The following is a 27,739-nucleotide window of genomic DNA, read 5'->3' as shown; positions in this document are numbered from 1 at the left end:
TTTGCGTCAACGGAAACGACTCTTTGCGCGTTTCCACTCGAAACGTGAATGCCCACCTATATAACAACGACAAATCTATAGTTAGCAACCAAACGCATTTGTATAAACTTCCTAATGGAACCATTGACCGATCGTGCGGTCACATTCCTACAAACTGTACAACTGTTTTCCATAAATGTACAGCTTGCCTCATATGGCGGTCACCTCGACTACACAATTCGCTACAGCGAAAGACCAGGGTCGCGACCAATATCTCGTATCGCCGACTTGAGACTCACAGGAAACGGACAGACGTTAACACACGTCAGCGGGAGCCATCCGTCCCCCGACACCAACACCCGATTTGTGGCGAACATAAAGGAGGTGAGACTGTTATTGATTTTAAATGATGCATTTCTGGGTTCATCCAAAGTTGGGCAACCTTATACGTTGTGGTTCAAAGATCCCCCGGCAGTCAAGTGTCTGACTCACAGGCCAAAGACCACTGCATTTCTTCATTAACATTTGAATTTCAACATTGACTTGGACGATTGATTCCAGTATTGGTTTTCTGCTTACGAACGCAATTTTACTTGACAAAAGTTACGCTTTGCATGTGCCAATACCTAGTTGATGACAAATTTTGCAGCAAGGTGTGTTTCTGTTGCAGGATAGCTGGGAAAAAGCGGACGGCACGACTGCAAGTCGCGAAGATTTGCTGATGGTTCTCAGCAATGTTGAATCCTTCCTTGTGCGGGCGACCTACTCCAACCAAATGATACAAAGCATGTTAGTATTTTTTTCCTTAGCATTTTGGTATAAGGATTCTGTCCGCCTAAAGTATAAGTTTTGTTTCTTAAAATATGCTTAGTGCTATTTAGTTGTTGAAGAATTAAAAATCGTTTGTGCGTGTTTTTAGCAATATTTGCATTTCAAATGTAGGAAATTTTCTTTTCAAGCAAATTACGTAAGCAACATGCGTACTCATGTACAAACGCAAAGTATGCAGGCATTGGTAAAATTGTCCCGGCGTTTTTCTTAAATTAACGAACACCGTGACTTGCCAACCAACATATACTATCCAGGTATTACTAGTTCTCACATCACTATTATTGACCGCCAGGACAGTTGTGTGTTATCAAACCTAATGCATTTCACTCAGCATCACTAACATCTATCTGACGAGCGCTGCACCGCGACAAACCGGTCGTGATCGGGCATATGAGGTCGAAGAGTGCCGATGTCCTGTGGGATACGCCGGGCTCTCCTGTGAGGTGAGTTGCTGACAGATCTGCTCTTTCATCCCATGCGCCTCTTTGTCGCTTAACGCGTTTTCGCTTTTTAGGAATGCACGTCCGGTTTTTACAGGGTCCGTGACGGTCCGTACCTTGGCACCTGTCGTAGATGCAACTGTCACGGACACAGCGACGTTTGCGATAGGGAGACTGGAGTGTGTCAGGTATGCCAAACCTCAGTCATTTTTCCTTTTAAGAATACTTAAATTGTATAGTGCCTTTGTACAGAGAACGAAAATGCGTTTTATAAAACAGGCCTGTGGTCGGAAATTAAAGATGGTTGTTTTTATGTCCTGTACTGTAGTATGGGTTACATTTTTTGTATTTGCTGCTTTAAATGACATGCATTCGTTTTGAGCAAATATAAGAATACATCCGAAAAGAGTTTGGACTTTTCGTTTCCCTCACACAGGCCAGTTATTCAATCCCTATTATCCACATTCGCAGGGTTGTCGGGACAACACGGTTGGCGACCATTGCGAGTTTTGCGCGTACGGTTTCTATGGAGACGCAAGGGCGGGCGGTTTGTCTCAATGTCAACTCTGCCCGTGTCCAAACATCGACGGCCGGTCGGACCAGGGTACCTTGCCAACCTGTACAATGGGACGCAATGGACGAGCTATCTGCGATCAATGCCCAGTTGGTTATGAGGGAGATCGTTGCGAGCGGTAAAAGTTCGTTGTTAATAACTTAGCTATAAGCGTTACGATCTTTACGTTCAGCGATTTTACGTGGGTGACCTGATATGTTTTGCGCTACGTGTGATCAAAAGGTTTTGGTTCGCTATACGTGAAAAATTATATGTTGCGTTGCGACGTAAATTTTCTCTTTAAATAAAACGCTTCAGCTTGAGTAACTGTCAATTTACGTGACGCAAATAGCAAAACATGGGGCTTTACGTATTTCGTAGCAGATGTTTTCAACAAATTTCACACTTATGTCCAGGTGTGCGCCCGGTTATGTAGGTAATCCGCTCATTCCTGGGTCGACCTGCAGACGAGCGACTTCCAATTGCAATTGCGACGAGAATGGGTCGGTGGACAACGCATGTGACTCTTCAGGGCAGTGCAGGTGCAAGGTGGGTCACTGTCATGTTCTTGCTTCTATAACACTTTGTTTCGTCAGCGGTGGAAATATTCCCGAAAGATTGATTGTCCGTGATATAGAATAAAATATCCCCAGTTTTTATTGAGATAAATTGTTGTTTCTTCGTATATACCAGAAGACACATCTTAAACATAAACCGAAGAGTTTTCAAAAATTAGCACCATACAACACACGTGGCATCGTTTCTGAGTGCTATCGTCATTTACATATAAAAGAACGTGCGTCTAATCTTTAAAACATGCAAGTTTTTCGTTTCCCGGTACGTAATCATCCCCTGGACCATATAAAAATTACTCCTTGGGTCAAGTGCATGTTTTTCGATAGCGGAACACATGTATTTTGTATCGAGCAGGAAAGCACGCGGGGCTCGAAATGCGACGAATGCAAGCCGGGCTTTTTCCACCTCAGCTTGGAGCACGACGGCGGATGTCTGCCCTGTTTCTGCATGGGGCTCACCAGACAGTGTACCTCCGCCTTCTACGAACGAAACAAGGTCAGTCAACAAATATAGGATGAATCATTCTCCCGTTGTGACACCGAACCGCATAACGTGTGTTTGGCGTTTTGGCGCGACCGTCAAACATTTGTGAGAGTGAATGTCTGCAAATCGGTGAACCCTGTAGGCGCTTGTTTCACGGTTGATGTAATGTTTGTACGCAATGGGGTAAATATGCAAGCGAACACGCGATCTTGGTTCAAAATGTTGCATTTATGCCTATCGGCGTATTGCTGTGTGTTTGTAGTTTAAATAATCAATAAATGCTTGTAATATTTTATTTCGATTTGAGTTAAAACTTAGTAATTTGTTTTCTCCTTAATACTATTGCACAGAAACAAACCCGAAAACACAACAATACATGTATATAGGTTACTTACATATAGAAAATGTATATAACAACGCAGGTACCATGTGTGCTGCTTAATTTGTGTAACTTAACTGCAACATAAAATATGAGAAAACAACTCACAGACAACATGTTCGATCAATATAACTACTCGACTGTTTACTAAAGCAGCAATATAACCCACAAGCCCATTCATTCGTATACGGTTGTTACGCCCTCTCTGTGATTTATGTGTTAAACGCGCTGTACCATACAGCACTTAGTGGTCGTATACCGCCTTGTCTAACACTTTATCAAACTACATATCCAGAAAAGTACAGGTGCATTTCCACTCCGTATACCGTAATCATAACCGGAATTCTTAATCGCCGGTTTCAAACTCACAGGTGACGTCAGACTTCAACGAAGACAACGGCGGCTTCTCTCTCACAAACCGACAGTTGAACGCACATGTTTCAAGCGGTTTCGAGGTAACCGACGGGGGTCGGTCTCTTTCATACCCTCGTGTGGATACTTTGACAAGAGGAATTACTTACTACTGGCGACTTCCCGAGGAATATAAGGGAGATAAGGTATTTTAATCTTGTTGACGTTGATTTTGACCAGACGCCTTCTGCGTGTGCTTTGGGAAAATTGGTTTTGACAACTTAGATCCCCTTTTATCTGAACGTTATTTTGTAATGTTATATTCGAATGAACAATGCGTTCATTTGGTGGCAGATCTTTCACTTTCTAAAAACACGAAGAAGAAATATTTCACATCACACTTTGCCGTAACTTCCGCTATAGTTTAAATAATCAATAGATGCATGCGATATTTTATTTCGATTTGGGTTGAAATTTATAAACTTGTTTTCTCCTCAGCAATATGGCACAGAAACGAACCTTAAAACACAACATTACATAAATACCGGTTACTCGCGTATAAAAAACGTATATGAACAACGCCGTAATTTGCAGATTGTGTCCTACGGCGGAAAACTGGATTACACGGTCACACACACAACCTACGGACGGGGAAGCCCCTCCAACGAACCTGACGTCATACTGCGAGGCAACGACATTGTGCTCCATTCCTACATCAGTGGTGACGTCATCCAGAACGTTGCAACGGAAAGGAGCACCGTCTTCCAAGAGGTCTGAATACACTTACCCTGTGTTATAGCACAGACAGACCAAACGTATAGGAAAACATGTTTAGCTTGCTTTGATGGAAGGTCAGCGTCGATGCTTAGAACGTTATTTGTGGCATTGGGCGCCCCTTGGGGGACAAAGTACTTGGAATAGACGCTTGGGGTTATATTTGATTAGCACAGCACTTCTGAGGCAGTCCATATGCAGTGCTGGCGGTTTAATATTATGCATCTCCTAATTGTGTATTGTGTAGCACTCGCGTACGAGCTGTGATACTTTTGAAATCTATGAACAACCTTTCCATCAAAACAAATTTACTTACTCGTTCTCGAAAACACCAAGCACTGGCAGCACGTATTTTTATGTACAACATTCATGTGGACTGTGCCTTTGAGTTGATCCCTAACAAAATATAATGACGATGCACACAAAACTGCTGGCTTCTGTTTTGGGGACAGTATAGTTTTTATCATTGTATTGCACCCAAAAAAACTGTCGGGCCTTTTCTTTAAAACGTTCAACAATTTTTTTATTACTGTAACAGCTTAAAGGCCGTGCTGTTTAACATTCCTAAAACCTCCTAGGTAAGTTTGTTATAACCCAACAACATCAATTTAACGCACCATTAGGGAAGCTCTGCATAAAGGCAACACTCGACTTTAATGATGTTCGTGTAGAAATCCTGGCGTCGGGCCGACGGTCAACCGGCGACGAGGGAGCATCTTCTCATGGCTCTCGCCGACCTGGAGGAAGTCCTCATCAAAGCATCCTACTCCACAACTACAATGCGCGCCACCATAACTAGCGTTTCCATGGAAACAGCGAGCGAGAGCGTCATGATGAACGAACCCAGTTTGGAAATCGAACATTGCGTGTGTCCGGATGGTTACGAAGGCTTGTCCTGTGAGGTAGTGAATGTGTTTTAGTTTAGTAAGAAGCTTGCTGCCTATGCTTGACATAGTGAACCTTGTTTAAGCGCAAAGCAATAGCTGAATCAGTGGTATAACAGCTTGAAAGTTGCGAATCCACGAGGGACACCCAACCTTTATTCGCACTCATTCGTATTGTTAATTTTTCCCACGTAATTTCGATTACAAGTTGGTGATAAAGCTCGCATTAAAACATGCATAAAATTTATCAATTTGCAATAAAAAGACACTGATCAATCAAAAAATATTACCATGTCAAATGCAGTTGTAGTTGCATCGCAACTCGTGACCATCCCACAGCTATATTCGGAATATTTGTGTGACACTAATGTACGAAATAAGGAGGTAGCCCGTATATTAGCGTTGTTGATTTTGCTTACAAAGCCAGCTGCGCGTTCTTTGTGCCCTTTCCCTTGAAGCGAAGGAAATGCCTTTCATGTGGTCAACTACTAATAACAATCACTATTCTTCTCTTAGGATTGTGCGCCCGGCTTTACCAGGTCTGGCGGCGGGATTTATTTGGGACTATGCACTGCCTGTCAGTGTAGCGGCCACGCCGAGCTTTGCGACACCGAGACTGGAGAATGCCATGTGAGTATTGAAACACGAATAACTTGCATTTGGGTTTGTAAAATGCAGCACGGGAATATTTCATTAAAAAAAAAACGTTTTTATTCAAAAATCCCCAACACTTCACTGGATATTTACGAGTAAGCCGGAATTTATAAATTTCCACATTTAAATCAAAGATCATTGCGCAAGCAGAAAATTGTAATTGTACGAATAAACAATACAACAACGACAGTCTTCTCTACTCGGGGTCAAATAATTTCGTAACAAATAGCAATACGACGACAGGCAAACCCACTAATGAAACGAAGTTGGCACGTGTGGGTTTTCATACATGAAAGGCCTCGCGTCGGCGCATAAAGGTTGACGATAACCAGAGCCAAATACTTCCAGCCTGTGTACGCTATCATGGGACCAAATGGTTCCAGTCGACACCGCGAACCACAATTGTGGTTTTTCTTTCCCAGGACTGCCGGAACAATAGAGCTGGTTCACGTTGTGAGGACTGCGCTCCGGGATATTTCGGTAACCCGGATGTGGACAACGGGTGCCGACCGTGCGCTTGCCCCGGAATTGGCGACAACAGGTAAGTTGTTAATTGTGCACCGCTGTACAAACGGAGAAACAAAAGAAAATGTGACAAATGTCGGGATTTTTTATACATTATAGCTGTCAACAAATAGCTCCTATAGCAGCACCTGACCTTACGTGCGAATAACTAATCGTTCACGGTGTGTATTATTTGAAACCGCTATTTGCAGTAGCTGGTACTATTTGAAAATGCCAAGTTACCTCGCAATTTAGTTCTGTCGTTATTCACCATCTTACGCCATACGAACCACTTTATCAACCACATTGTAAACTATACGTGATTCGTATTCGTTGCAGCTTCTCGGACACATGCGATTACGACGACAGCACCAACGCCCTCACTTGCACAGCATGCAGGGAGGGTTACGTTGGTACGAGGTGCGAAAGTTGTGCTACCGGATATGTTGGAGAACCTACTGCTCCCGGTGGAAGCTGTGTGAGAATTGAAGGTATAATTGTGAACCTGTGAGGCATTGGATTGAATGTGAATCTATTACTACTAACTATATGACTTTTGTTCTTGTTGTATGCATACGACGTTGGTTGGGTTTGGAATGAAAATTGACATATTGCTATTGTGATATTATGGAAATTTGTATACCGTGTAAAAAAGGTATTTTTGCCCGATCTTCGCCAGAAAAGTGTTGTGTTGGCGCGCATCACGATAAGGTTGACAGCATATTTTGCGCAGACAACCCGGGAAGTGTGATCGACTCATCCGATCTCCCACGAGTTACCGTATCCCCACGAAACGTGAACGCCAATTCGGGTGACACCGTCACACTGAGGTAAAATACTTGGAACTGTTATTGTTGGAAATAAGCGCAACTTAGTGGAAAACGACAAAAAAACATTTAAGCGGGCTTAAAACAAAAATCATTTTTTTGCTCTTGGAAGCGATTCGAGGCACAATTACAAATTGTTGATAAATTGTATTCGTAATAACTCGACAACTTGTTTACGGACGCTTTCAGGTGTACAGTGAGTTCAAGATGGCGAGTGCGTCTGAACTGGCAACGTTCCGGCAAAAACTTGCCCGTCAACGCGATTGTTGCCAATAGCGGAAAAACCCTGACCCTGCCGACCTTCGACGAATCGTCGGCTGGCATCTACGAATGTGTGGCGGCAAATCGATACGGGACGGCGAGCGACACCTCTGTCGTCACTCTCGCAAGTAGGTTTTCTCTTGCTTTGTTGGGTTTTTGTTAATTTCAATGGATGTGAATTTCCGGATGTGATTGGAAATGTTAAGATTTTGTGTGATTGAAGGCATTTAATAATTTTATTTCATTTTTCGTTATTGTTGTTCGTCTTCAACAAGGCGTAAACCTTCCTGAACTGAATCCCCACGGGGTGTTTGGTTCACAAAATTAGATCCTTTGCGGTCGTATAATGCACTGGTTTCAAACATATCCTCGACAACTATATTGTAAAAGTTTACGTAGCCCGCAATGGAAAAACGCACATAGTAGATCTCCGGTGCTGATTACTTTTGTTACATTGTAGCCCAATGCTCAGTACCCACGTATTGCATCCCTGTCAGTTGTGGTCTCACTGTTATATCGCTCACATGTTATTTATTCAGAGCCAGGTGCGATGATAAGTGTTCATGTGGAGGAACCGCGTCAACTGACTGTAAAAGTCGGATCAGAGGTTTCGTTTGTTTGCACTGCTTCGAGTAAGGTAATGCCGTGTATGTTACGGAAGAAAGACATTTGTTTTATAATTATACTTTATAGAATACCATTTTAACACCAACATATTTTCGCACTTTAGCGGAGGGTCAAATTAGTTTAAGCTGCGTTCATGTGTAAGGTATCGAGTGCCAGAAAACTTGAACTTTTATCCTGCAACATACAGCTTATCGTTGTGCGAGCAAACCCGTTACAAACAGTAAAATTGTGACTGCGACAACACTGTTTTCAGTGCCAGAGTTTGACTTGTATTGTACACTGAATTATGAATTTAACAATCTTTCCAACATATCAATCCCTAATTCCTATGCAAAACGCTCCTGTTTATCCATCTCAGGAACCTGAGGCTTTCATCGTGACGTGGATGAAACAAGACGGTCGGTTGCCTCTCAGTCGCGCCACCGACTTCGACGGAATTCTTCATATCACCGATGCCCGACTCTCCGATTCCGGCACTTACGTGTGCACAGGATCGAGCATGTACGATACGGTGTATGAGAACGCCACACTTCGGGTTGTCGAAGGTTAGTCGTCGGGATTGCAGTGTGCCTGGTACTCTTTGCTCTCGCACGTCGGTACGTTTTGGAGTGTATTTCCTTTGATTTCTGCGCTTGTCTTGAATCGTTCCTAGCTGGAATTTCCACCACACAAGTTGTTCGTTGCATAATTTTTAGACTCCTTTGTGGTTTAGATCGTAGTTTTTTTTGTGCCAAAGATACGATAAAACTGATTCAAAGCTACAGGCATTAGTCACTACCATTTAAAATTTTCGCTTTACTCTTATACCATTGTGTTGTTACATTTCGAAATGCAGCATACTTTCCATATCGTCCCTTCTCTCACTTATGCAGTTCACTTACACGCGCGTAGCGTTCCAAGCATGCCTTCGCTAATGTTGCATGATGTAGTGGCAGCGGCTCGGTGCCAATACATATTGTCTGCTTGCATGTGTGTGCTGTGGCTTTGTACAATGCACGTCATCCGCATGACCACGCGAGCAATCTGTTGGCAAGCTGAGCGAGCATCAAATGCGGCATTTACGAGCAGCAATTTTGCTCTTTAGACGCGCTGCGGGCACGTCCCGCGGCCAATCTCTGCGTAAAATTTAAGACACCTGTGTGTGCGTTTGCTATAATTTGTGCGATATCTAATTCAAAGTAATTCGTGCGATATGCGTTTAATCACATAACCAACGGCGGTTTATGTCCCTTAACCACACGCATACGGATAACCCTGTAGGAATGATGTTACTGCGCGACAGGACAGTCGCCCGGAACTGTTCTCCTTTCATTTGGTGGCCATAATCTCAACACTGCACCCCGCCATAAGCATAACCTCGGGCTGTCGCGGCTAATTTTCCATTCGCTAATATATAGGCTATGGCTTAACCAGATTGCATAACAATGAAAAGCCTGGCAGCATAACAGCGGGGCGGTTGGTTTTGTAACACGTTACCGTACCTGCTTCGCCTCGCGCCTTTTGCTTTGGCTTCTAGGACCTGCCAATACTGCCGTTGCAAAACCGGTTCCATTTGCTCTGCCGCGCTGCAATTCTCAAACTGTTCTTGCCAGAAACGTGGACGTTTCCACTATTCTGGAACATTGAACATTGTTTTCGATTGTAAGCTGAAACAGCGGCATAATTACCAAGCATTCATACGACCATATCGCTTTGCTTTTAAGTCTTATTTGCCGACTGTTGTTGCCCAAAGACCAAATGTTGTTTGTCAAATAAATATACCCCTCGCAATCCATTTTATCGGCGTCATGTTTTGGACTTAACAAGCCACCTGTGCGACAATAAACCAATGTACGACCGCTTGTGTGCCCACCACCCTTTTCGTTTGACCTAAACACAGTCAGATGTACACGGAGACTGAGAGCGAGCAGATGTCGCACACGTTTAGCTTGACCATTCGATTGTCTTGCGTCTTTTTCCTGGTTGCATGGGTAAGTGGGAATGTATGTTGATTTCTTTTTGTGTCGTGGTGCCGCGTCTTTAAGTGCGGCGAAGTCCTATCGAACCGCCCTCATTTTTGGCGTTCTCGCAGCCGACAACGCGGCCACACCGGTTGTGGTAGTAACGCCCAACAACCAAAGCGTGATGAAGGGCGACGACGTGATATTCTATTGCAACGCTGAAGGGTATCCCGACCCCGAGGTGCATTGGCACAGAGGTACGTGGAATGTTCAGGTTTGAGTATCTCATTTTTATCGGCTTTCCTTTCTTGCAGTTGACGGCAGCCCCATGCCAGAGAACGTACACATGAGTGGTCATATGCTGATGATTCCCTCCGCATCGATGCATGATCGGGCTTTGTACATGTGCATAGCTTCGAATCAACACGGAACAGCGGAAGCCACTGGAGCGCTTGAAGTATTTGGTGAGTGTTCGCTAGTTTACATTTTTCTGATATATAGGGTGATAAGGTGCCATCATCGTAAGACAGAATACAGCAAATGTATAGTTAAGTTGGTTTGTGTTTGCCCCGTGGTTGCCATTATTTTATTGGACTTTCGCGTGGTGCCTAACCCATTCTCTTTACCTTGTTGGAGTAAACATGTACTCGCTCTTGTCCAATTACAACTACCGTTTCAAAAGACACCCAAACACTTAACAATGTTTGACTTCCAGACGGTATTCCCCCGACAGTTACAGTTGTGACGCCCGAAGTTTCGGTGATCATTGACGAATCGGTGATCCTACGTTGCACTGCAACCGGCGAACCGACACCGACATTCTCGTGGGTGAAACTTGGTCGCCTTCTTCCGCCCAATGTAAGTAATGTTAACGTCAAAACTATATACCCCAGTAAAGTAGGAAACAACGCGGGATTTTAGTATAGCGATATTTAAATGTGGAGACTGTCAACACAATGACTGTGGAAACATTATTAAAACCTTCAATATGAATTTGGAGTGAACATATCGTATCTCGTACATGCCTAACAATTTCTCGTGAGTGGTATGTTAATTATGTCACTCTTGAAATCTGACAGAATCATTTTGTTGCTGTCATGATACAATTCTTTATAAAAATCCACTAAAATGGTATGGTTTGACGACTACTGGTGTTTTTTTAGTCTTTCGTAGAAGGAGGGAATTTACGAATTGAGTCAGCAGTTACCAACAACGCTGGTGTTTATCAGTGTATCGCCACTAACACGTTTGGACAGGACTCGGGTTACGTTCGTGTCGATGTTCTTCCCCAAGGTAGGTCCGCTTTATTAAACGAATAAAATACATTACCGCCATTCTTAACAAAGACAAAAAGTAGCCCATAGTTGCCCTCGTTGTCATTATTGAAAAGTACATATCTTCCGAATGCATTTGTTGTGTAAGTATAACAGGCTGTTCAGTGAAACTATACATTCCCTATTACATTACGTGCATGTCCCGCGACAAAGTATCGCAGTCACCTTACAATACTTTCCACTGACGCCCTGTCTCTTGTTCTTTAACTAAATTAATTCCAGTAAGGCAGGCCCACGTCTTTCACAGACTCTCTGTTTCATGTATTTTTAACCATGCAAATAAAAAACGTCTTTAAATTAAAAAAAATCAGCCGACAGTTAAGTTGTTTTGTGTAAACGATAATCATTTGTTTCTTGTCTATTAGTCCCTGCAGAGAAGCCAATATGTCGCACGGAGCCGCAAGAAGTGACCGCCTATGTCGGAACCAACAGCACGTCGACCTGTTTCATCGGGGGGAATCCCCTACCTAGTCTGTCGTGGGAGCGGGAGGACGGACAACCTCTCGACTCCAACATTATTGTAAGTGTGTGACAGACTGATTGAACACAGGCTCAAGACGTGTTGCAGAGTGACAAAGTCGACTTGTAGTAAAAACTCTGCCCTTGAAATTGAACTCTCGTTTAAACGTGTCACCACCTCGCACCTTGCAGTATCAGCAACAATTTGCTTTAAAAGCGACTTGGAATGCTTCAATTTACAATAGAACTGATGTTGTCACTCTGCAACACGTCTTGAGAACTGATGTTCTGGCAAATATTTGGAATATTTCATTTGTTGCCAAACGTTTGCTCCATAAAATACCATATGTTTTGTAAATGCGACAATTCCAATATTTACTTGTTGTGTTTTAAACATTGTAGGTACAAGCCAGCAAGTTGCACATAATCGATGTTCAAAAATCAAACGCTGGACGCTACGTGTGCGTGGCGACCTCTGCCGGCGGCGTTACGAAAAGTCGAATGACCCTCAGCGTTGTTAAAAAAGACCTTCCACACGTAAGCTAGACTGAGAACATTTCTTTGAAAGTAGATTTGAATGCCTACGATGACGCGTTTTACGTCACAGGTCACTGTCACACCTGCGCGCTCGCAAAGGGTGAATGCGGGTGACAGAGTACAGTTCACTTGTCATACGAATGAAAGTGATGCTGATGTTACCTGGCTGCGCTCCGACCACCGGCCCTTCTCAGGTTGGTTGTTTGGGTTTAGACCATTGTTAGTATGAATCAATAAAAAGAGGCTCTATTAGGAATAACATTTATACATATATAAATGTTTCGGTTGCTATACAGCAGCAGTCTTCGTCAGAATGTACGTTGTACAATTGTAAATATACTGAAATTTCATAATTGTGATTCCATTGTAGTGGATACGTAAATAGCATGGCTCCACACGCAGAACTTTCTTTACAAATAGACCAGACATGTTTGTGCGTCAAAATCCCTCCGTGTGCAAACGAAGGTTGTTCGCACGAGACCTTGGCCTGTCTCAACACATTCCAAGCCTCGATTCACGTAATTCATTCAATACCAATGCAGGTCAGACGTCGCTGTCGGGCGGAAATCGCGTCATTACGTTCGATCGCGTGACGGTAGATGAGAGCGGCTATTACGTGTGCGTGGCGGGCAACGCAGTTGGTCACCGTGAAGTGATGGTCTACATGGAGGTTTTGCGTAAGTTATACCCGTGGGCAATATACTAAAATCGTCCCTGACGTGTTTAAAGCCAGACATAATATTTTCGCTTTGCAGGCAAACCGGTGATCAGAGTCCTTCCGGCTAGGTTTGTGACGTTGAGAGACGGCGAGTCGGTGGCGTTGAAGTGCATGGCTGACGGCAATTCGAGGCCGTCCGTTATATGGAAGAAGCTAAACGCGACCAGAGGCGGTTTGTCGAACTTTTAAAAACCTTTGTGGTTGCGAAAACGGCGCTCTTTTTTCACACTGAAAAACTGAGATGTTCGCTTTCAAATCTTGTGCCTTGCGTCATGGAAAATTTTAAATAAATCTTTTTCACCAAAAACTGACAAAATGTGGAAAACACCTCACAAACTGAGAACAATTAAAATAAAGAATGAATTAAAATATATTCCCGTGCTCCCTTTCTGTCTCACTGAAATAAAACGGTTAAATAAGAAATTCACTCACTTGAGTATCACTCCCCACTTTCCACAAATATACTCAAATGAGTGTAGTTGTTAAAGCCAATGTCATTTCCAAGCATAACGTGCGAAGCAGCCACATATTTGTGTTCTTTCAGGTTTGACCCGGACACTGACGAGGTACAGACAGGCCTCAAGCACCTTGGAGATCGATCGGGCGACCGACGCCGACGCGGGTCACTACATGTGCATGGCCATCAACAATGCCGGGCGCTCGCAAATGGAAATTCGCGTCATGGGTGGGAATCCTACACGTCGTTATGTCTTTCCTTGTTTGTAATAACTTGCGTCTTTCTTACATCTTCTTGTACAGCGAAAAGGGGGGCTTTCGTTTTGGTCCGGTTTGAGAGCAATGTCCCTGTGTAGGTTTTTTCGGCAAACGCTTTACGTGTGCATGATACGCCGCTGACGTAATTCCACAACCCTGCATGTGACACGTATGCAGCAGCATCGCAGTAGCGGAATAATTTGCACCGTTGCGCGTTGGCCGCAATTTGTGTCTGTGCGCCCACGTGACCTCCGTACGACTGAAACCGTCGCCAAGTGACTCACTTTCGTTACCTCTTGCATTTTCAACAGTTCATCCCACATCTGAGTACGTGGCACCTCGCGTCACGGTCGGTCAGTCAATGAAGCACGTGACCGCGGGAAGTGACGTACAACTGCGCTGTGTGGCATCTGGGTTGCCCGCCCCCGTCCTCACTTGGTCCAAGGCAAATCAACAGCTCCCTACAGGTATGGTATTATAACCCTTTTCGAATGAAGCTTTTTAGTTAAAAGATCACAATACCGATGTGTGTGTCGTGGTGGTTTTAGGAAGTCGACAGAGTGAAGGAATTCTCCACATACCCAACTTCAATGTGGAAGATGTTGGTCAATACGAATGCAAAGCCGCCAACGAGTTAGGCATGGACGTCCAAACTGTGGACGTTGACCTCCACTGTGAGTGTGAACCTGTTCATCAAACTATAACACCATAAGATCATAAACGTTTGCATGTAGACCCGCCATCGTTGTCGGTCAAACCTTCATCGAGTATCTCCCTTGCTCTCGGTCAGTCGGCCAACGTCACCTGTTTCGCAATTGCGGGGACTCCCCCAATCGCCTTTAGTTGGCATAAGGTTTGTTGTGATTTTCTGTGACGATTCGATTCTCAATTTGCATTATCTACTCTTCTTTGAGAGGATATATCATTGACTTTTCGGTTATTAGTATCGTGCCAACCCGTTGGATTGCTCTTCTATATTTAGCATTTCTTGCCAAGATTTCAGTAGTAATGTTGAAAATGATATGGCACTTTACAATCCTGTAATATTGTTTTAGTGGTGCTTCTCACCAACAGATACATTCAGGTAAACCAAAATCTTTCAGTTTGGAACCATTTCACACATTTTCTGACAGAAAGTATGGAACTAAAGCTAACAAGCGAAAGAATGTAATATTTATTTCTTGTGAATGTTTTGTAAAGATTTGTGTTTTTCTAGAACGCGGGCGTCGCCTCTTCCGTTCTCACTGCCGGCGGATTAATGCAAGTGACCAGCTTCGATCCAGCAAGTGACGTAGGTGTTTATACTTGTACCGGAGTGAACGACGCCGGTTCCTCAACTACCACTTTTACCATCACCGAAGCCAGTAAGTTGTTTAAAGTTCATCCACCGCATCTTTGGATGTTTTTGCCCAAACTACCTAGTACAAGGTTCGAGTTGTTGAGCGTAAACAACCCACTGGCGCATAATTAACGCAAAAAGGTCGTTTCTCAATGTTTTCTGGAAATGTGGTGGATCGTTACGGCGTGGTATTAAGTTGTGCCGTCGCAAAACAACATTTTTGAAATACCAACTCCTTGTTAGAGGCAGGATATATCTCGATGGAATAGGAGCCAAAAGGCAATGTCGGGCTGAAAGGCCGTTTGGCGCCTTAGGCAAGCCTTGGCTTGACAGTATTTGCATGTTACACCTTAATGATTCAACTTCGTCTTTGTGTAACTGCGTATATTCCCAGATTTAAATTAAAGGTGTATGGCATTTGTACACGTATTCTTATGTGTAATATTGCTGCAATTAAAACCCACGTAATTTTTTGTCGTCGCAGATCCTCCTGTGATCAGAGTTCATCCCTCAAGCTCGACGAAAACCACCGGAGAATTTGTTGAATTCCAGTGTACGGTCAATGGCGACGCTCTTGATGTTGATTTATCCTGGAGTCGCGGAGGCGGCCTTAGCTTGCCTGCAGACCGAGTATGACATTTTAGTAACTCAGTTTTATTGGCGTATAACCCACATATTGGACATGGGTTTGGACAGCTCTTAAAACCTGGTGTTCCGATGCACCTTTTCTACTCTTTCCGTTGAGTTTGCTTAGAATTAAGTATTTCCTACAAAAGCAAGAGCAGCGTTTTCACTCACTGAACCGACAAACTGCTACAATTTGCGATCGAAAATGGCATTGAAATGTTATGGCGCATACGTAATTAACTGAATATAAACATCCTGGCTCTTTTAACTCTCAACCCTTGTAGGCGCTTGCCAACGCAAATGGTCGTTTGGTGATAGAGGACTTGCACGTGGATGACGCTGGAAGTTACGAATGCCATGCGTCCAACGCTGCAGGAACCACCTCCGCTCAAGTTACACTTATTGTGCAAGGTATGGGCAAACCGCCTTGATTTTGTAGAGTAAAATCGGCTACTATTAACATACTTCTTAGACCCGCCTACACCCTTTATTGACCTCATCGGAAATGAGGATATTCTGATTGAAGGGAGGGAATATCAGATCTTTTGTAACTCGACTGGAATTCCTGAACCAGAAGTTACTCTGTTCAAGGTACGAAATATTTACCTTGTGTTTTCACGTGACCATAACCAGTTACTTTTTTTATCGTTTGCTTCAGTGTAACCTTCACGTACATGTACTCGACATGTGTTCGTTTTTTGTCATCATAATAGCCGCTTATAAGACAGTGCTGGTCTATGGTTTTAGGGTGAAAACCAACTGGAAACGGATCCTGACGGCATGTATACGATCAGTGGAACTTCAGCCGATTCGGGAACTTACTCCTGCGTGGCTACGAATGCAATTGGAACCGCTCGAGACAGTTTAGACGTTAATATACACGGTAAGACAACGTTGTTATCATACTATGACGGTATAATAACTTGCTTTGTTTTCATTTCTTCAGGGCCACCGGGAGTTCGGGTGACACCTTCAACACAAGAAGTGCGAGCTCACGAAACTCTCACGATGCACTGCTTGGTTAACACGACCCTCGAATCCAACATCACTTGGTCGAAAATGGTAAGCAGCAAGACCAGTGTGTGATTTAACCGAGCACTACAGGTCTTTTTCTGTGTGGGACTAAATTAATTGTATTAGGTTAAAAATGGTGTTACTTTTTGCAACGATTTCATTCATACATACATTAGAAAACACTTTCTCCATTGCAAAACGCTTATTTGCATAGCTTCTATCCAATCGAAATTTCAGTCTTGTCCACTCTGTTCACACTGCAGTTCAATGTAATTTTAGTGAACGTTTTTTCAAACATATATATATATTTGTGATTAGGTATAATCACTCTTTGCTCTCTTTATACTCGCCTAGACAAGTTTTGATAATTTCTGACCCGAGTCGAAAAATTTGCCACCCCTGGTCTATAGACTGCTACGGCAATTAGTAGATTAATGTGATAATAGGCGCGTTCACCTTTTTGTAAAAAAATCATGTTTCATCAACTGTTTGGCCACCTTATACAGCGACATACGTTGTTGTAATGTAATCGCAGATGCCGTCAAAAAAGTTTAAGATAGGTTTGTAGTCGTGGCAAAAACAAGCTTGTCGGTCGATGACGCCTCACTTGCATCTGATGTTTTTTCCAGGCTGTTATTACATGTATTAAAACCATCAATACACCTGCAAGACCAATGCCGAAAGCTATGTTGTTTTGCATTTTCGTCGTACTGCGTATAAATGAGGGCTTTATGAGATATTTTATCTAATCAACAATCGAATCTTGTTGGCGGTCGCTATATACATTAGCGCGACATCATGTAGTCATTACAGTCCCATGGGTAAACACACGTACTCGACGGCCCACAAGATCAATTCGCTGCACTTATTAGGTATCAACCTGGTATTTCGAAAATAATTTCACGCTATATGCTCACAGGGTCATGTTGTCTGTCGAATCACAAAACAGAATTTTAATTACGTTGCGTTCACAGAATGGAGAGATTTCGCCGAATATTTCAAGCCACGGTCACGTGCTCAATTTAGGCAACGCTCAACCCGAGTATAGTGGAGTTTACATGTGCTCGGTATCAAATCTAGCTGGAACCGGATTGGACCAAGGCACTGTCGTGGTGCATTGTAAGTATTTTGCCCAATAACCATTATTTAATATATAATTACGAGTTTACCTATGAACTGTTTTTAGTCAGCTATAACTTAAGAGTATGGGCAATGTATACGGATACACATTTATTTACTGGCAAAATGAATAACGTTATTGCTACAGTTGTATTGGCCAGATGATTTATAAACGGTCCCCGAAACTTGTAGCTCCAACTACACAACGTAATAACGACTGTAGAAACTTTAGACTTTCGCATAGGTGTCCAATAACAACAATACCAAACATTCACATATTCTAAACTTCGCATGTATTTTCTGCATTCAGCCTACATTCCATTCTTCTCGCAAACGGAGAGATCTTACCTCGGTGTGCATGTTGTGCCGGCAACTTTGTACACCAGCTTTACTGTGAAGATATCATTTCGACCGAACTCCCTGAACGGTTTGTTGATGTACGCTTACGGCAAAGTAAGCGACTTCATCAGCCTGAACCTGGCGGATGGATACGTAAGTTCAATTGCATGCCAACTCTCCTGTTCTGTACGATTAAAACCCAACAGGGCATTTGACGAGTACCGCTAATAAATTACGCCACTTCTACACGGGAAACACAACATGGTATCAGTGATATTATCGTATCGTCCTAAAACTTTCATCCATGATAAAATCTTCCAGGAATAAACAGCTCCATTTTTGAATTATGAAAGCCAAAAATAGCAGATTAGCAAAGTTATATGCCGCTATTTCAAACACAAACGTTATTTGTCTTCTGTGCAGTAACTAACTGCAGGTCTATCTGCTGGCTTTGGTCTTTGCATTCAGGATATATCAAACCAAGTATTTTGCACCGAATAATCCCGTACACATATTTATACACAGCTCGAATTTCGCTTTGACGTCGGTTCGGGTTCTGCGACCATTCGCAGTTCGACCACAGCTGTCATCGGTGAGTGGCACACAGTTGTGGTGTCGCGTGCTGGAAAGACCGGGAAGATCCAGTTGGACGGCGGGGAAATAGTGGAGCAAAAGTCGCCGGGCGAATTCCGTGGACTTGACATCAGTTCCTTACTTTACGTGGGAGGATTGCCCCGTGAATTGGACGGAAGACTTCCGCGCGAGATCCAGAGTCTTGGCATGGACTTGGGCTTTTACGGTTAGTTTTGGTCGGTGTGTTTCTTCAAAAACTCACTGACTTACAGACAGAGACATATATATATATTATACTTTTCTGCTTAGAACTGAACAGACTGTTTTTTTGTTTTCTAAAATACACGAGCTTCGCGAGATCCTCTCGCTTTAACGGGTGTAAATAAATGTAACACTATTCAAGGAAACGCACATATACATTTGTAGGCCTTACATGATTTTCCATGTCCAGGTTGCATCAGTCAACTCGAGGTCAACTCTGAGGTCATTGACATGGGGTCACCCGAGGTCGACCGCGTTGGCATCGTCAGGTGTAAAACATGCGGAGCTGACCAGGACGACTCTCCGTGCTACAACTCTGGCGTATGTGCGGAGAGTTACAACGGGAAGGCGGGTTTTGCGTGTAGCTGTCCGAGCGGCGTGCTGGGCGATAACTGCCAGTTTATTGAGAAGGAGTTATGTAAACCAGGTTGGTTTGTGAACGCTTTGTGTGATGTTGATTACGTGGCGAAGTGATCAGAAACACTCGATGAATGAACATACATCTGATTTTTTTCGTTCTGAATCAACCGGTAGATATTGTTCACAACACCGAACTTTGCTGTAAAACTACCGCTTATTTAAGATATATTGTACCTTGTTTCGTTCGTTTGGGCAACACTGCAAGCACACTGACCCATGTACATAGAACCAAGTGTATCACGTGATCTGAAGTATTGCCAATGTGATTGAAAAAGGGTAGTCTATATGACTTTAGCACCAACTTGTTGCGATTTAAAAACTAATTCACCGCCAGTTTGTATGCAAATGGTGTTTATTCAGCGTTTGGTTGCTTGAAATTCCCACGGCACCGAATCACCATCCGTGTGGTCGAAATAAACACGCCTGCTCGTGTACGTTCCAGGTTCCTGCGAAGTGAACGGAGTTTGCGAACGTGACTTGGGACGGGAGCTCGGTTACCGATGCAATTGTAAACCGGGGTGGGTTGGTCCACGCTGCGCTACTTCCACGAGGAAACCGAATGTTCTCGATGGCCTGTTTGACGTCATACCCGACCGTCCGACTCTCGAATCTAAGGGAAAGACGTTGACCATGAACAACGTGACCAGCAAGAAAGCCCCCGCTATTGTGTCTTTCAATAAGGTACGACAGAACTGAAACCGTACAAAAAGTTTTTTTTAGATTGCTTTGAGCTGATATTGGTCTTCATGAGGTGCATATTCTGTTCATTTTTGAAGTTTGACGCCGTCAGGCTAATAAACGCAGGCCAATCATAAACATAGTCTTTGAGACATATCAACAACACAAGCACATTGTAATGTAACGTATAAAAAGAACAACAACTCAACAACATCAACTTGAGCAGGAGTCGTACATGATGTCGAAGTCAGTGCAAGCGTCACTGCCTCAACGAACCGACATAACGATGAGGATCAAACGGAGCTCCCGATCCAACGGAGTCCTCCTCTTCAACAGGGACGAGAGCAACGGGACCGACCAGTTTTCTAATTATCATTTTGTTTCATTGGCGTTTCGCAACAATGCTCTTGAATTCCGTTTTTCCTGGGGATCGGGTGAGGATTATTGGATAGCATTGGTTACTTGACTTTATAAAAAAAATGTACTCACTTATCAGAACTTATTTTTACTTATCAGCAAAACACAGTGACACTATACATTTTTAATATGTTTTGATTGTCATTATGTTCGACTCTTAATGTCGTGTACGTTTTAGAAACGGCCGTCCTGAAAAGCCCGATGTCGGTGATTGGCGTAGGCTCTTGGCACGTGATCAGAGCCACGCGCCGTCGAGGCAAAGGCAAGCTTGAGGTTGATGGTCGCACTGTTGCAAAAGCCCGAGCATCTGGCTTTGGTTTCCTCGGTCTTACTGGGCCGATGTACGTTGGCGGCGTCCGCTTCTGGGACGGAATATATGAGAAAGTATACGTGCACGACGGATTCGACGGCTGTTTATCTCAGGTCCGTAGATATTGCTTTCTCCAATTCAAAGACATTTACGTTTCTGTTCTAAAGAATGTGACTTATTTGCAGTTAAAAGTAAATAAGAAGGTACTGAAGTTCGGCAAGAAATTTGTGAAGAAAAACGTGGGCACTTGCACTAACCAGGTGGAGAGCGTAAACAACGACATCTTGTCAGGTGGGATAATTAAAATCCTTGTCGAAATACTGAACTAAAGTTACGTCTTTACAAAAAATGGGTACAAATTTCACGCTAATATCCCTGTAAAATAAGTCAGTTTTCTATCACCCGTTTGGTCTGGTGTTTGTAAAAATAGAAAAGCTCCTGTTGCATATACACTAAACCTATTGTAGTTTTCTCGCTTTAAATTTGCCGTCCTGTTGTGTGGAGAAATAATGTTTTTAATCATGAATTTATGACGTCATTTCAGATATGCAGCCAAGCAATCTTCTTCTTCCGCGAGGTCGGACTTCCGCCAGATTCATCCGCAACTCCTACGCATCTTTCCATCGGTCATCCTTCCTCCACGACGGTGCAGCCGAACAAATCACATTCCGCTTTCGTTCGTTGAACCCAGAAGGTCTCATCCTCTTTCATGGCGAGGTAAGACCCGTTGCCGGTGTTCGTGCAACCTTTACTTTCGTTAACATCTTTTGTAAATGGTATTAGTGTAGCTAGAATTTAATCGAATTTACACAACGAATTATACCGTGGAAATAAACAATAAATACGTGGAATGGAAAATATATCAACTTTGCATTGTTACAATTCCCGTTACTCCCGTATCCCATTAATTTGAAAAAACAGCAAGTCTGGCATGTCGCACCTTCTAACATTCCACGCCGGAGTCATAAAAACCTATACACGTGACAGGACTTAAAAGCCCGACAGGAGTCAACAGGAGCTGGAAACAACCTTCGACATCAGCGAGACTTCATATCGATCGGCTTGCAGGCGGGCCACCTCGTGTACAGCTTTAACCTGGGCGGTGGAACCAGCAGCGCCCAAAGCGCTTTCCCTGTGGTGGACGGCCTGTTTCACAAGGTTATCGTCGTAAGACGGGGTTCCCTTGCTTTAATGTGGATCGACGATTTAGTGGCGCCTACTGCCGTCCAGTCGGCTTCGTCTCACAACGATGCCAACACGCCCGGTCGTGTGTATCTAGGTAAGGGACAATCACTGTCGTCTTTTTGTGCTAGTAGACGAACGCTGAGAATGGGTATATATTTGAGTTACCTATTACCTTCATGCAGTGGATAATACAATATTTTCTCATTGACAGGTGGGGCACCGGACGTATCGGGGGCAACAGCGGGGCGATATTCATCAGGATTCGCCGGATGTCTTCGTGACGTAAGGCTGACGTCAGTCTCCGAGGGAAGATCAGTTGAACTGGGATCAAGGTACCTGGACGACGCAGAAACCACACCACTGGATTTCAGCCACTCGGGGGCGCTGGAGAAAAAGAATCTTCGTGCTTGTCGACGCGAGCCGGACGGAGTGGGTCTGATCAACATATAAACATTTTTGAGATGTCGATAGAATAAATGATTTTGCCTTGCTGTGCGAGACATGTTACGTCATAGCGCGAGCGCCACCCTCCCTGTATGTTTACACATGTTATGCAATTCCAACATACATTTAAAGCTAATTACCGGCGTATAAGATGTCTTAATTTAAGTAGTGTGTTAATTAGTATTAGTAGTCCGTGTGTATACAACCGACAGCGGTCTTACCTTTAAGCGGTTCAGCATCTAATTGCGTTATCTTGCCCTTTTTTTGTCGCAGTGATACGGGGAAATAACTATTCTTTGTGGGTCTAGTCTGGTCCTGCACTCGTTGGCCGCAGTGTTGTTTTGTAGCACGGTTCCGCACGCACGGCTATCGCTCGCGTCTTCAAGCCCTACCACTGTCCCAACATCTACCCACTTGTATATTCTCTCACCATTTGGTTTTTAAGTGCTCAGCATTCTGCGCCGCCAGTCGGGTTTACAAATTTACCAATTGTGCCTTTATGATAAAAAGGTAACTCTCATTTTGAGTTCACTTTTTAACAAGAAACAGTCAGCATAGTGGAGAGTTGGAAAAGCAAAAGGTGTTAGGCAGATACGAAGTTTTATTACCCTTTCAATCAGGCAAGGTGAACAAGTAAATCGTACAGAAGGTGTTCTAACTCTAAAGCATGTTGGTGGTGCAGTGTCGACAGACAAACTACACTACAATCGAACCGATCGCCACTACGTGCGCTGGTAGCAAATCGGAAAGGCATTAATTGCACATCTTTATAAATTCTGGCAACAGTGGCGGAAACGTAAACACAGCAAAAAGCGGCAGTCTGTTTAAGCCAGTCTCTCACGACCCTTTTCCGGGCAGTTTGTTTGGCGATTTCTTCCCTTTTCGGGGCTCAACCATTTTCACAAAGCTCTCGAATGATATCCTCCCGTCGCCCTTCTCGTCAGCGGCCGCAATCATCTCAATTAAGTCCTCGTCGCTGTGTCGAGTGCCATCCTCTTCATCGTCGTCATCATCCGAGTCGAAATTGTTCATGGACTCGCGCAAATCCGCCAAGGTTATGAAGCCGTCCTCATCACAGTCCAATATCTTAAATGTTTCGCGTAGGGCGTCCAACTCCGATGTTCCGCGGTTGCCTTCACCTGGCATTCCACTGTCCAGCGTCAAAGCCTGAAAAAAACAAAATCAACTGAAAGTGCATTGATTGGGGCCATGTTTATGAAACAGTTCTCAGCACTGGAAGTTTCAAGACAAGCAAGGAGCCAAATAGCCTATGACAATTAATCCTCACATAGGTATATCAAAGCCATCAACATTTGGATTAAAAAAAAGATGCATGTAACGCTTAAAGACTAAATTGAATCCTGCACAAGAGTACAACCAAAAGCCATGGAATCATTTAGAAAATAAGCCCCGTCGTTCTTTGAAGAAATGCAAATTCGAGAATTAAAGTTGTTCACCTTACCCTTACGAGCTCTCGGAATTGGGAGCCCTCGTCCCCGCTTTCGTCGCTTTCGGTTTCGCGGACGCTCGAGCTGGTCGAAGCGATTTTCTGACGCTGTCGAAGCAGATCAGGATGGCTGGAAACGTGTTCCGCGCTCGCCGCAGCGCTTTCGAGCTGGTGCATTCTTGCCTTTACACTTACTTGCGATTTACGGGCAGCCATGTTTTTATGAAACTTTTGTGTCTAATTAAAACGCTTCATAAAAGTGAAAAACAAACATGTCGCTACAACCCTGAAAACGAAAGCTATGTTTCGTTTGCAACTGTACAAACCTGCTTAATGACACTAACACCAAATAGATGGGTTTCCATCTAGATCAGCAGTAACCCTGTCGTAAACATATGGTACAAGGCGCGGGCTTCACGACGTAACGCTCATAAATTTACTTGTACAAGTAATCTTGTTGACACAAGCGGTAAGATCACATTTTTGTCTGAAAAAAGGTAGCTCTGCATAGGCAATAACGAAAATTCGAAGAAATAAAATATATTTTGATTGAGTTGCTGCCCTTACCTGCGGCAATGTTACTACACCAATAGCCCGTGTAACCTTGTCTGTGAATCAACAAATACTGTGAGTGTAAAATTACTGTGGATAGCAGATGCCTGAAGAGTGTAAACAATCAAGCCTGAACACAAGCGTCCTCGACACAGACTGGCACGAGCTACTCGATCTACAAAGGCTGTCCTGTTATTGTATCCATTCGGTTGGCTTCCATTCACGGGCGATGCCAGTTTTCAAATGTTGGCCTATATGCGCACAGTTTGTGTGGGCACTACCGTGCTCCTGTGTACACGCAACGCCTTGCTGGTTGGGGTTCAAGCCCAGGCTTGCTGGTTGCGTACCGCTGAGTCTGAACAGTTCAATCAAGCCAACCTTCGGGTAAATCATTAAATTTAACAATGGCTCGAAAGGCGTATAGTTGGTTTTGTCGCCTCCAAAATAAATTGAACTTTTATCGCAAAATCTCAGCGGGAGCTTCAGTGACATCATTTTGCTTCAGTGGCTAAGTGGAACACATGCGCAGTTACAAAAGTATACCACTAAGTGTACCTGCACATGTGTTCTACTTAACCACTGAAAAAGTGTTACTTAAAGCGTTTTTAACTTCATGTTTTTCCTTTGATATTAACTTGTATCTCTGATGTGGCCCAAGACACAAGAGCCCAAAAAGAAAACTTCAAAGATTCAAAACAATTTATACCAGCATATTTTGCATGATTTAAATAGTTTTCTAGTTCTTGGTTAAAATGGTTCCAACGTAACTCTACCTGTAATTAGATAAACAAACCGTATCCAAAATTTGAAAATATCATGCATCGTTTCCGCCCCAACCATTAAAAAAATCTACAACAAATATAATTTTAGGCATTATGGCGTCATAAAAACGCCCTATTTAAATGGTACAGTATTGGAAAATCTTTGACAAAACAGCACTAGACAAAAAACAGCATATGTCAAATTAGAAGTCCGAAAAAAATTAATTTAAGTTTGTAACAATGGAGGGCACTGTGCTTTGCAACCTCAAGAAGTGCCGAAAACCGTTGCATTCGGGAAGAGCTTGGGTAACTGCATGTTCTCACATGTTTTGTAATGAAGATGGAGAAAAGTTTCTTGGTAAATACTTTTGTGCATTTTCTTTTCCGTAAAAGTTTATAAGTAGTGCTACCATAAAGGTTAAACTACGACTTTTAAGTAAGCTTATAATTTAAATTTTAGTGACAGAGAAAAAGTGTCCAGTATGTGGACATTCCCTCAAAGAAAAACTGGATATTGTTTGCATTGACCTCAACCCTTCAGAGTCATACAAGTCAATGGTGCTATGTGGCCATCGTCCCGAAATTGTTCTTGAAGTATGCTCACGCGCTCTTACTTTTTGGCAATTCCAAAATCAACAGGAATCCCTGTACAAGGTAGAGCATTGCATTGTACGATTATATGATTTTGACTAGTTTATGTTTATTCTTTGCAGGAATATGTGGTCAAAAAGTCAGCGGAAAAGTTGACAAAGCTGGAACACGCCTACACCAAAATGGCGTCCGACTTCAAAATTGAAATGAAATCCATGTGTCAGGAAATACGCCAGCTGAAATCAGAACTGAGCAACTCAAGGAAACAGTACGATGAGGTATGACACTTTGGAGTCTATCAAGTGCTGAAAACCGAAATATGTTGCAATGTTAGTTTTTTTGCAATAGATTAACACAGTACTCAAGGAAAAAAACAGAGAACTTCAGAGAGCAAAATCGTCCTACAGCGAGGTTAAACGAATGAACATGCAAAAATCGCATTCAGATTTTTCCATTTTTGAATCAAGAAGTCAAAGTGGCAGTGGCAAAGACAGAATAAATTTGAGCAGTAAAAGAAAATACGAGCCACCACAGACCTTGGACGACTTCGTCATTCCATTCGGTGAGCGCATTTTTACGCAGATACGGGCTTTTAATGACGACCGTTTCTTTTGTGATCAGGAAAGAATGTAGAGCAGTTCTCGGCTGGGAATGACTCTGGACCAACTGCAAGATCATGTTTCCATGGCTCACTGCAAAGTTCGCCATTCCAGCTTCGCCACTTGCTACAGCACCAGACCCCGCGTAAGAATAAGACAAAATTCGGTTGAAAACGTCGTTGATATAGGCGTATAATTTTGTAAGCCCATTCGTGATGCCAAATTATATGATAAACCCTACCTATTTGCAGAGAGAGACGAAGGGGTACCAAGAAAACTGTTTTAGCATGATATTTTGTTGTGCCATTGGAGCATGCATGCAGCTCAGGAGTCATGATTTGTGGAAATCCTTCAGTTCATTTCACGTGACTGCATTTATCGATTTTGTTTTTGCAAGTATTGTGTAGTAAATGTGTAATCACACTGTTGTGCTTGTTTACTTTCAACATAAACACCATGCGATGTTCTTCAGTGCGTGTGTGTGTGACCTTCCGATTATAGCACAAAGAAACTAGCGGTAGGAGAGGGCTATTTGTTTGCAAGAAAGCAATTGTCCTCACACTTACTGCTGCATGTGTCAAAACAAGCAGAAGAATCCCTGTGGAGTGAAAAATAATAAAAACGCTTATGTGGAAAATCCCAACAATAAGAGTTAATTCTTCTGAAATTGATATACATCCGCTAGTTTCGTATGAATACGTAATTTTGGCCGGTTTTAACCTCACTAACAAAATATCTGTGCGCGATGAGCAGTGAGCTGTAGCGAATGCGACTGCTCGAGACTACCGCAAGCACGCACGAAATTTAAATCTTTGTTGGTAGAAGAAGCATAATAAAAAGGGGAAAGTAGATAAAGGTTCGTTCACAATAAAAGATTTTCAGCATTTTGAACAGTACATTGATTGCTTTATTCTTTGATTGCTATTGTTTTTTAATGCGAATTATTTTCCATCATGTTACTTTATTGATTGCCAGATAGATAAAGGAAGACAGAAACTTGTTTTAGGTTTTGTGTTACAAAAGTTCACTGAAACTATACATTGGACTTTGCCCCAAACACGAATTTAGCATAAAAAATATTGTTTTAAGCGCCCTAATAATGGATTGTTGCATGTCAATGAAAATGTTATATACGTCACTAATTGCATTTTACCCCATTATTTTGAAATATATTGTTCAACAGTTGAGATCTTGGTACCCATATGTCTACTTGAGCAAGGGTAAATATGCCTGACAAA

General features: G+C 43.1%; 3 protein-coding genes across 4 annotated transcripts in view; 2 read left to right on the top strand and 1 right to left on the bottom strand.

Annotated features, from left to right (window-relative positions):
• LOC145889713 (basement membrane-specific heparan sulfate proteoglycan core protein-like) overlaps window positions 1-23,071 on the top strand; it is a 32,209-nt gene extending 9,138 nt beyond the window's left edge. The window contains exons 21-67 of one of the 2 annotated variants that reach the window (XM_082980715.1): window positions 184-363; window positions 650-768; window positions 1,142-1,253; window positions 1,325-1,438; window positions 1,722-1,942; window positions 2,220-2,352; window positions 2,734-2,874; window positions 3,613-3,798; window positions 4,187-4,363; window positions 5,038-5,268; window positions 5,767-5,880; window positions 6,327-6,445; window positions 6,748-6,899; window positions 7,142-7,238; window positions 7,425-7,624; window positions 8,036-8,133; window positions 8,482-8,668; window positions 10,195-10,320; window positions 10,378-10,527; window positions 10,779-10,921; window positions 11,227-11,356; window positions 11,763-11,917; window positions 12,259-12,393; window positions 12,464-12,587; window positions 12,936-13,070; window positions 13,149-13,283; window positions 13,656-13,796; window positions 14,137-14,292; window positions 14,374-14,499; window positions 14,560-14,678; window positions 15,042-15,189; window positions 15,649-15,794; window positions 16,076-16,202; window positions 16,264-16,382; window positions 16,539-16,674; window positions 16,738-16,853; window positions 17,780-17,924; window positions 18,235-18,416; window positions 18,789-19,062; window positions 19,288-19,524; window positions 19,960-20,198; window positions 20,422-20,629; window positions 20,791-21,035; window positions 21,108-21,213; window positions 21,467-21,639; window positions 21,910-22,201; window positions 22,319-23,071. In XM_082980715.1, coding sequence (XP_082836841.1) covers window positions 184-363; window positions 650-768; window positions 1,142-1,253; window positions 1,325-1,438; window positions 1,722-1,942; window positions 2,220-2,352; window positions 2,734-2,874; window positions 3,613-3,798; window positions 4,187-4,363; window positions 5,038-5,268; window positions 5,767-5,880; window positions 6,327-6,445; window positions 6,748-6,899; window positions 7,142-7,238; window positions 7,425-7,624; window positions 8,036-8,133; window positions 8,482-8,668; window positions 10,195-10,320; window positions 10,378-10,527; window positions 10,779-10,921; window positions 11,227-11,356; window positions 11,763-11,917; window positions 12,259-12,393; window positions 12,464-12,587; window positions 12,936-13,070; window positions 13,149-13,283; window positions 13,656-13,796; window positions 14,137-14,292; window positions 14,374-14,499; window positions 14,560-14,678; window positions 15,042-15,189; window positions 15,649-15,794; window positions 16,076-16,202; window positions 16,264-16,382; window positions 16,539-16,674; window positions 16,738-16,853; window positions 17,780-17,924; window positions 18,235-18,416; window positions 18,789-19,062; window positions 19,288-19,524; window positions 19,960-20,198; window positions 20,422-20,629; window positions 20,791-21,035; window positions 21,108-21,213; window positions 21,467-21,639; window positions 21,910-22,201; window positions 22,319-22,557 — 7,488 coding nt within the window. In that variant the 3' untranslated portion in view covers window positions 22,558-23,071. The remainder of the gene's footprint in view (window positions 1-183; window positions 364-649; window positions 769-1,141; window positions 1,254-1,324; window positions 1,439-1,721; window positions 1,943-2,219; window positions 2,353-2,733; window positions 2,875-3,612; window positions 3,799-4,186; window positions 4,364-5,037; window positions 5,269-5,766; window positions 5,881-6,326; window positions 6,446-6,747; window positions 6,900-7,141; window positions 7,239-7,424; window positions 7,625-8,035; window positions 8,134-8,481; window positions 8,669-10,194; window positions 10,321-10,377; window positions 10,528-10,778; window positions 10,922-11,226; window positions 11,357-11,762; window positions 11,918-12,258; window positions 12,394-12,463; window positions 12,588-12,935; window positions 13,071-13,148; window positions 13,284-13,655; window positions 13,797-14,136; window positions 14,293-14,373; window positions 14,500-14,559; window positions 14,679-15,041; window positions 15,190-15,648; window positions 15,795-16,075; window positions 16,203-16,263; window positions 16,383-16,538; window positions 16,675-16,737; window positions 16,854-17,779; window positions 17,925-18,234; window positions 18,417-18,788; window positions 19,063-19,287; window positions 19,525-19,959; window positions 20,199-20,421; window positions 20,630-20,790; window positions 21,036-21,107; window positions 21,214-21,466; window positions 21,640-21,909; window positions 22,202-22,318) is intronic. The other variant, XM_082980716.1, reaches the window with a different exon arrangement.
• Window positions 23,072-23,163: 92 nt separating this feature from the next.
• Window positions 23,164-24,273, bottom strand: LOC145889612 (uncharacterized). The gene is made up of 2 exons (XM_082980596.1): window positions 24,014-24,273; window positions 23,164-23,718 (listed from the first exon to the last, which is right to left on the bottom strand). The coding sequence occupies exons 1-2, from the start codon at window positions 24,212-24,214 to the stop codon at window positions 23,389-23,391; spliced, it is 531 nt and encodes a 176-aa protein (XP_082836722.1). The 5' UTR covers window positions 24,215-24,273; the 3' UTR covers window positions 23,164-23,388.
• Window positions 24,274-25,551: 1,278 nt separating this feature from the next.
• Window positions 25,552-26,834, top strand: LOC145890035 (E3 ubiquitin-protein ligase CCNB1IP1-like). Its single transcript, XM_082981076.1, has 6 exons — window positions 25,552-25,669; window positions 25,772-25,965; window positions 26,025-26,180; window positions 26,251-26,464; window positions 26,524-26,646; window positions 26,753-26,834. Exons 1-6 carry the CDS (start codon window positions 25,552-25,554, stop codon window positions 26,785-26,787), a joined length of 840 nt encoding a protein of 279 aa, XP_082837202.1. The 3' UTR covers window positions 26,788-26,834.
• The last annotated feature ends 905 nt before the right edge of the window (window positions 26,835-27,739 follow it).

The sequence above is a fragment of the Ascidia mentula genome, chromosome 2 (assembly GCF_947561715.1).
Source record: "Ascidia mentula chromosome 2, kaAscMent1.1, whole genome shotgun sequence".
Taxonomy (NCBI): domain Eukaryota; kingdom Metazoa; phylum Chordata; class Ascidiacea; order Phlebobranchia; family Ascidiidae; genus Ascidia; species Ascidia mentula.
This window is presented reverse-complemented; position numbering and strand designations above follow the sequence as displayed.

Excerpts from the sequence above, each read along its gene's own strand:
- LOC145889612 (XM_082980596.1), bottom strand. The coding sequence starts at position 24,214 with ATGGCTGCCCGTAAATCGCAAGTAAGTGTAAAGGCAAGAATGCACCAG. Across the intron at positions 23,719-24,013 it reads AATTCCGAGAGCTCGTAAGG|GCTTTGACGCTGGACAGTGG; the intron begins GTAAGGTGAACA and ends TGTTTTTTTCAG.
- LOC145890035 (XM_082981076.1), top strand. The coding sequence starts at position 25,552 with ATGGAGGGCACTGTGCTTTGCAACCTCAAGAAGTGCCGAAAACCGTTG. Across the intron at positions 25,966-26,024 it reads AACAGGAATCCCTGTACAAG|GAATATGTGGTCAAAAAGTC; the intron begins GTAGAGCATTGC and ends TATTCTTTGCAG. Across the intron at positions 26,181-26,250 it reads CAAGGAAACAGTACGATGAG|ATTAACACAGTACTCAAGGA; the intron begins GTATGACACTTT and ends TTTTTGCAATAG.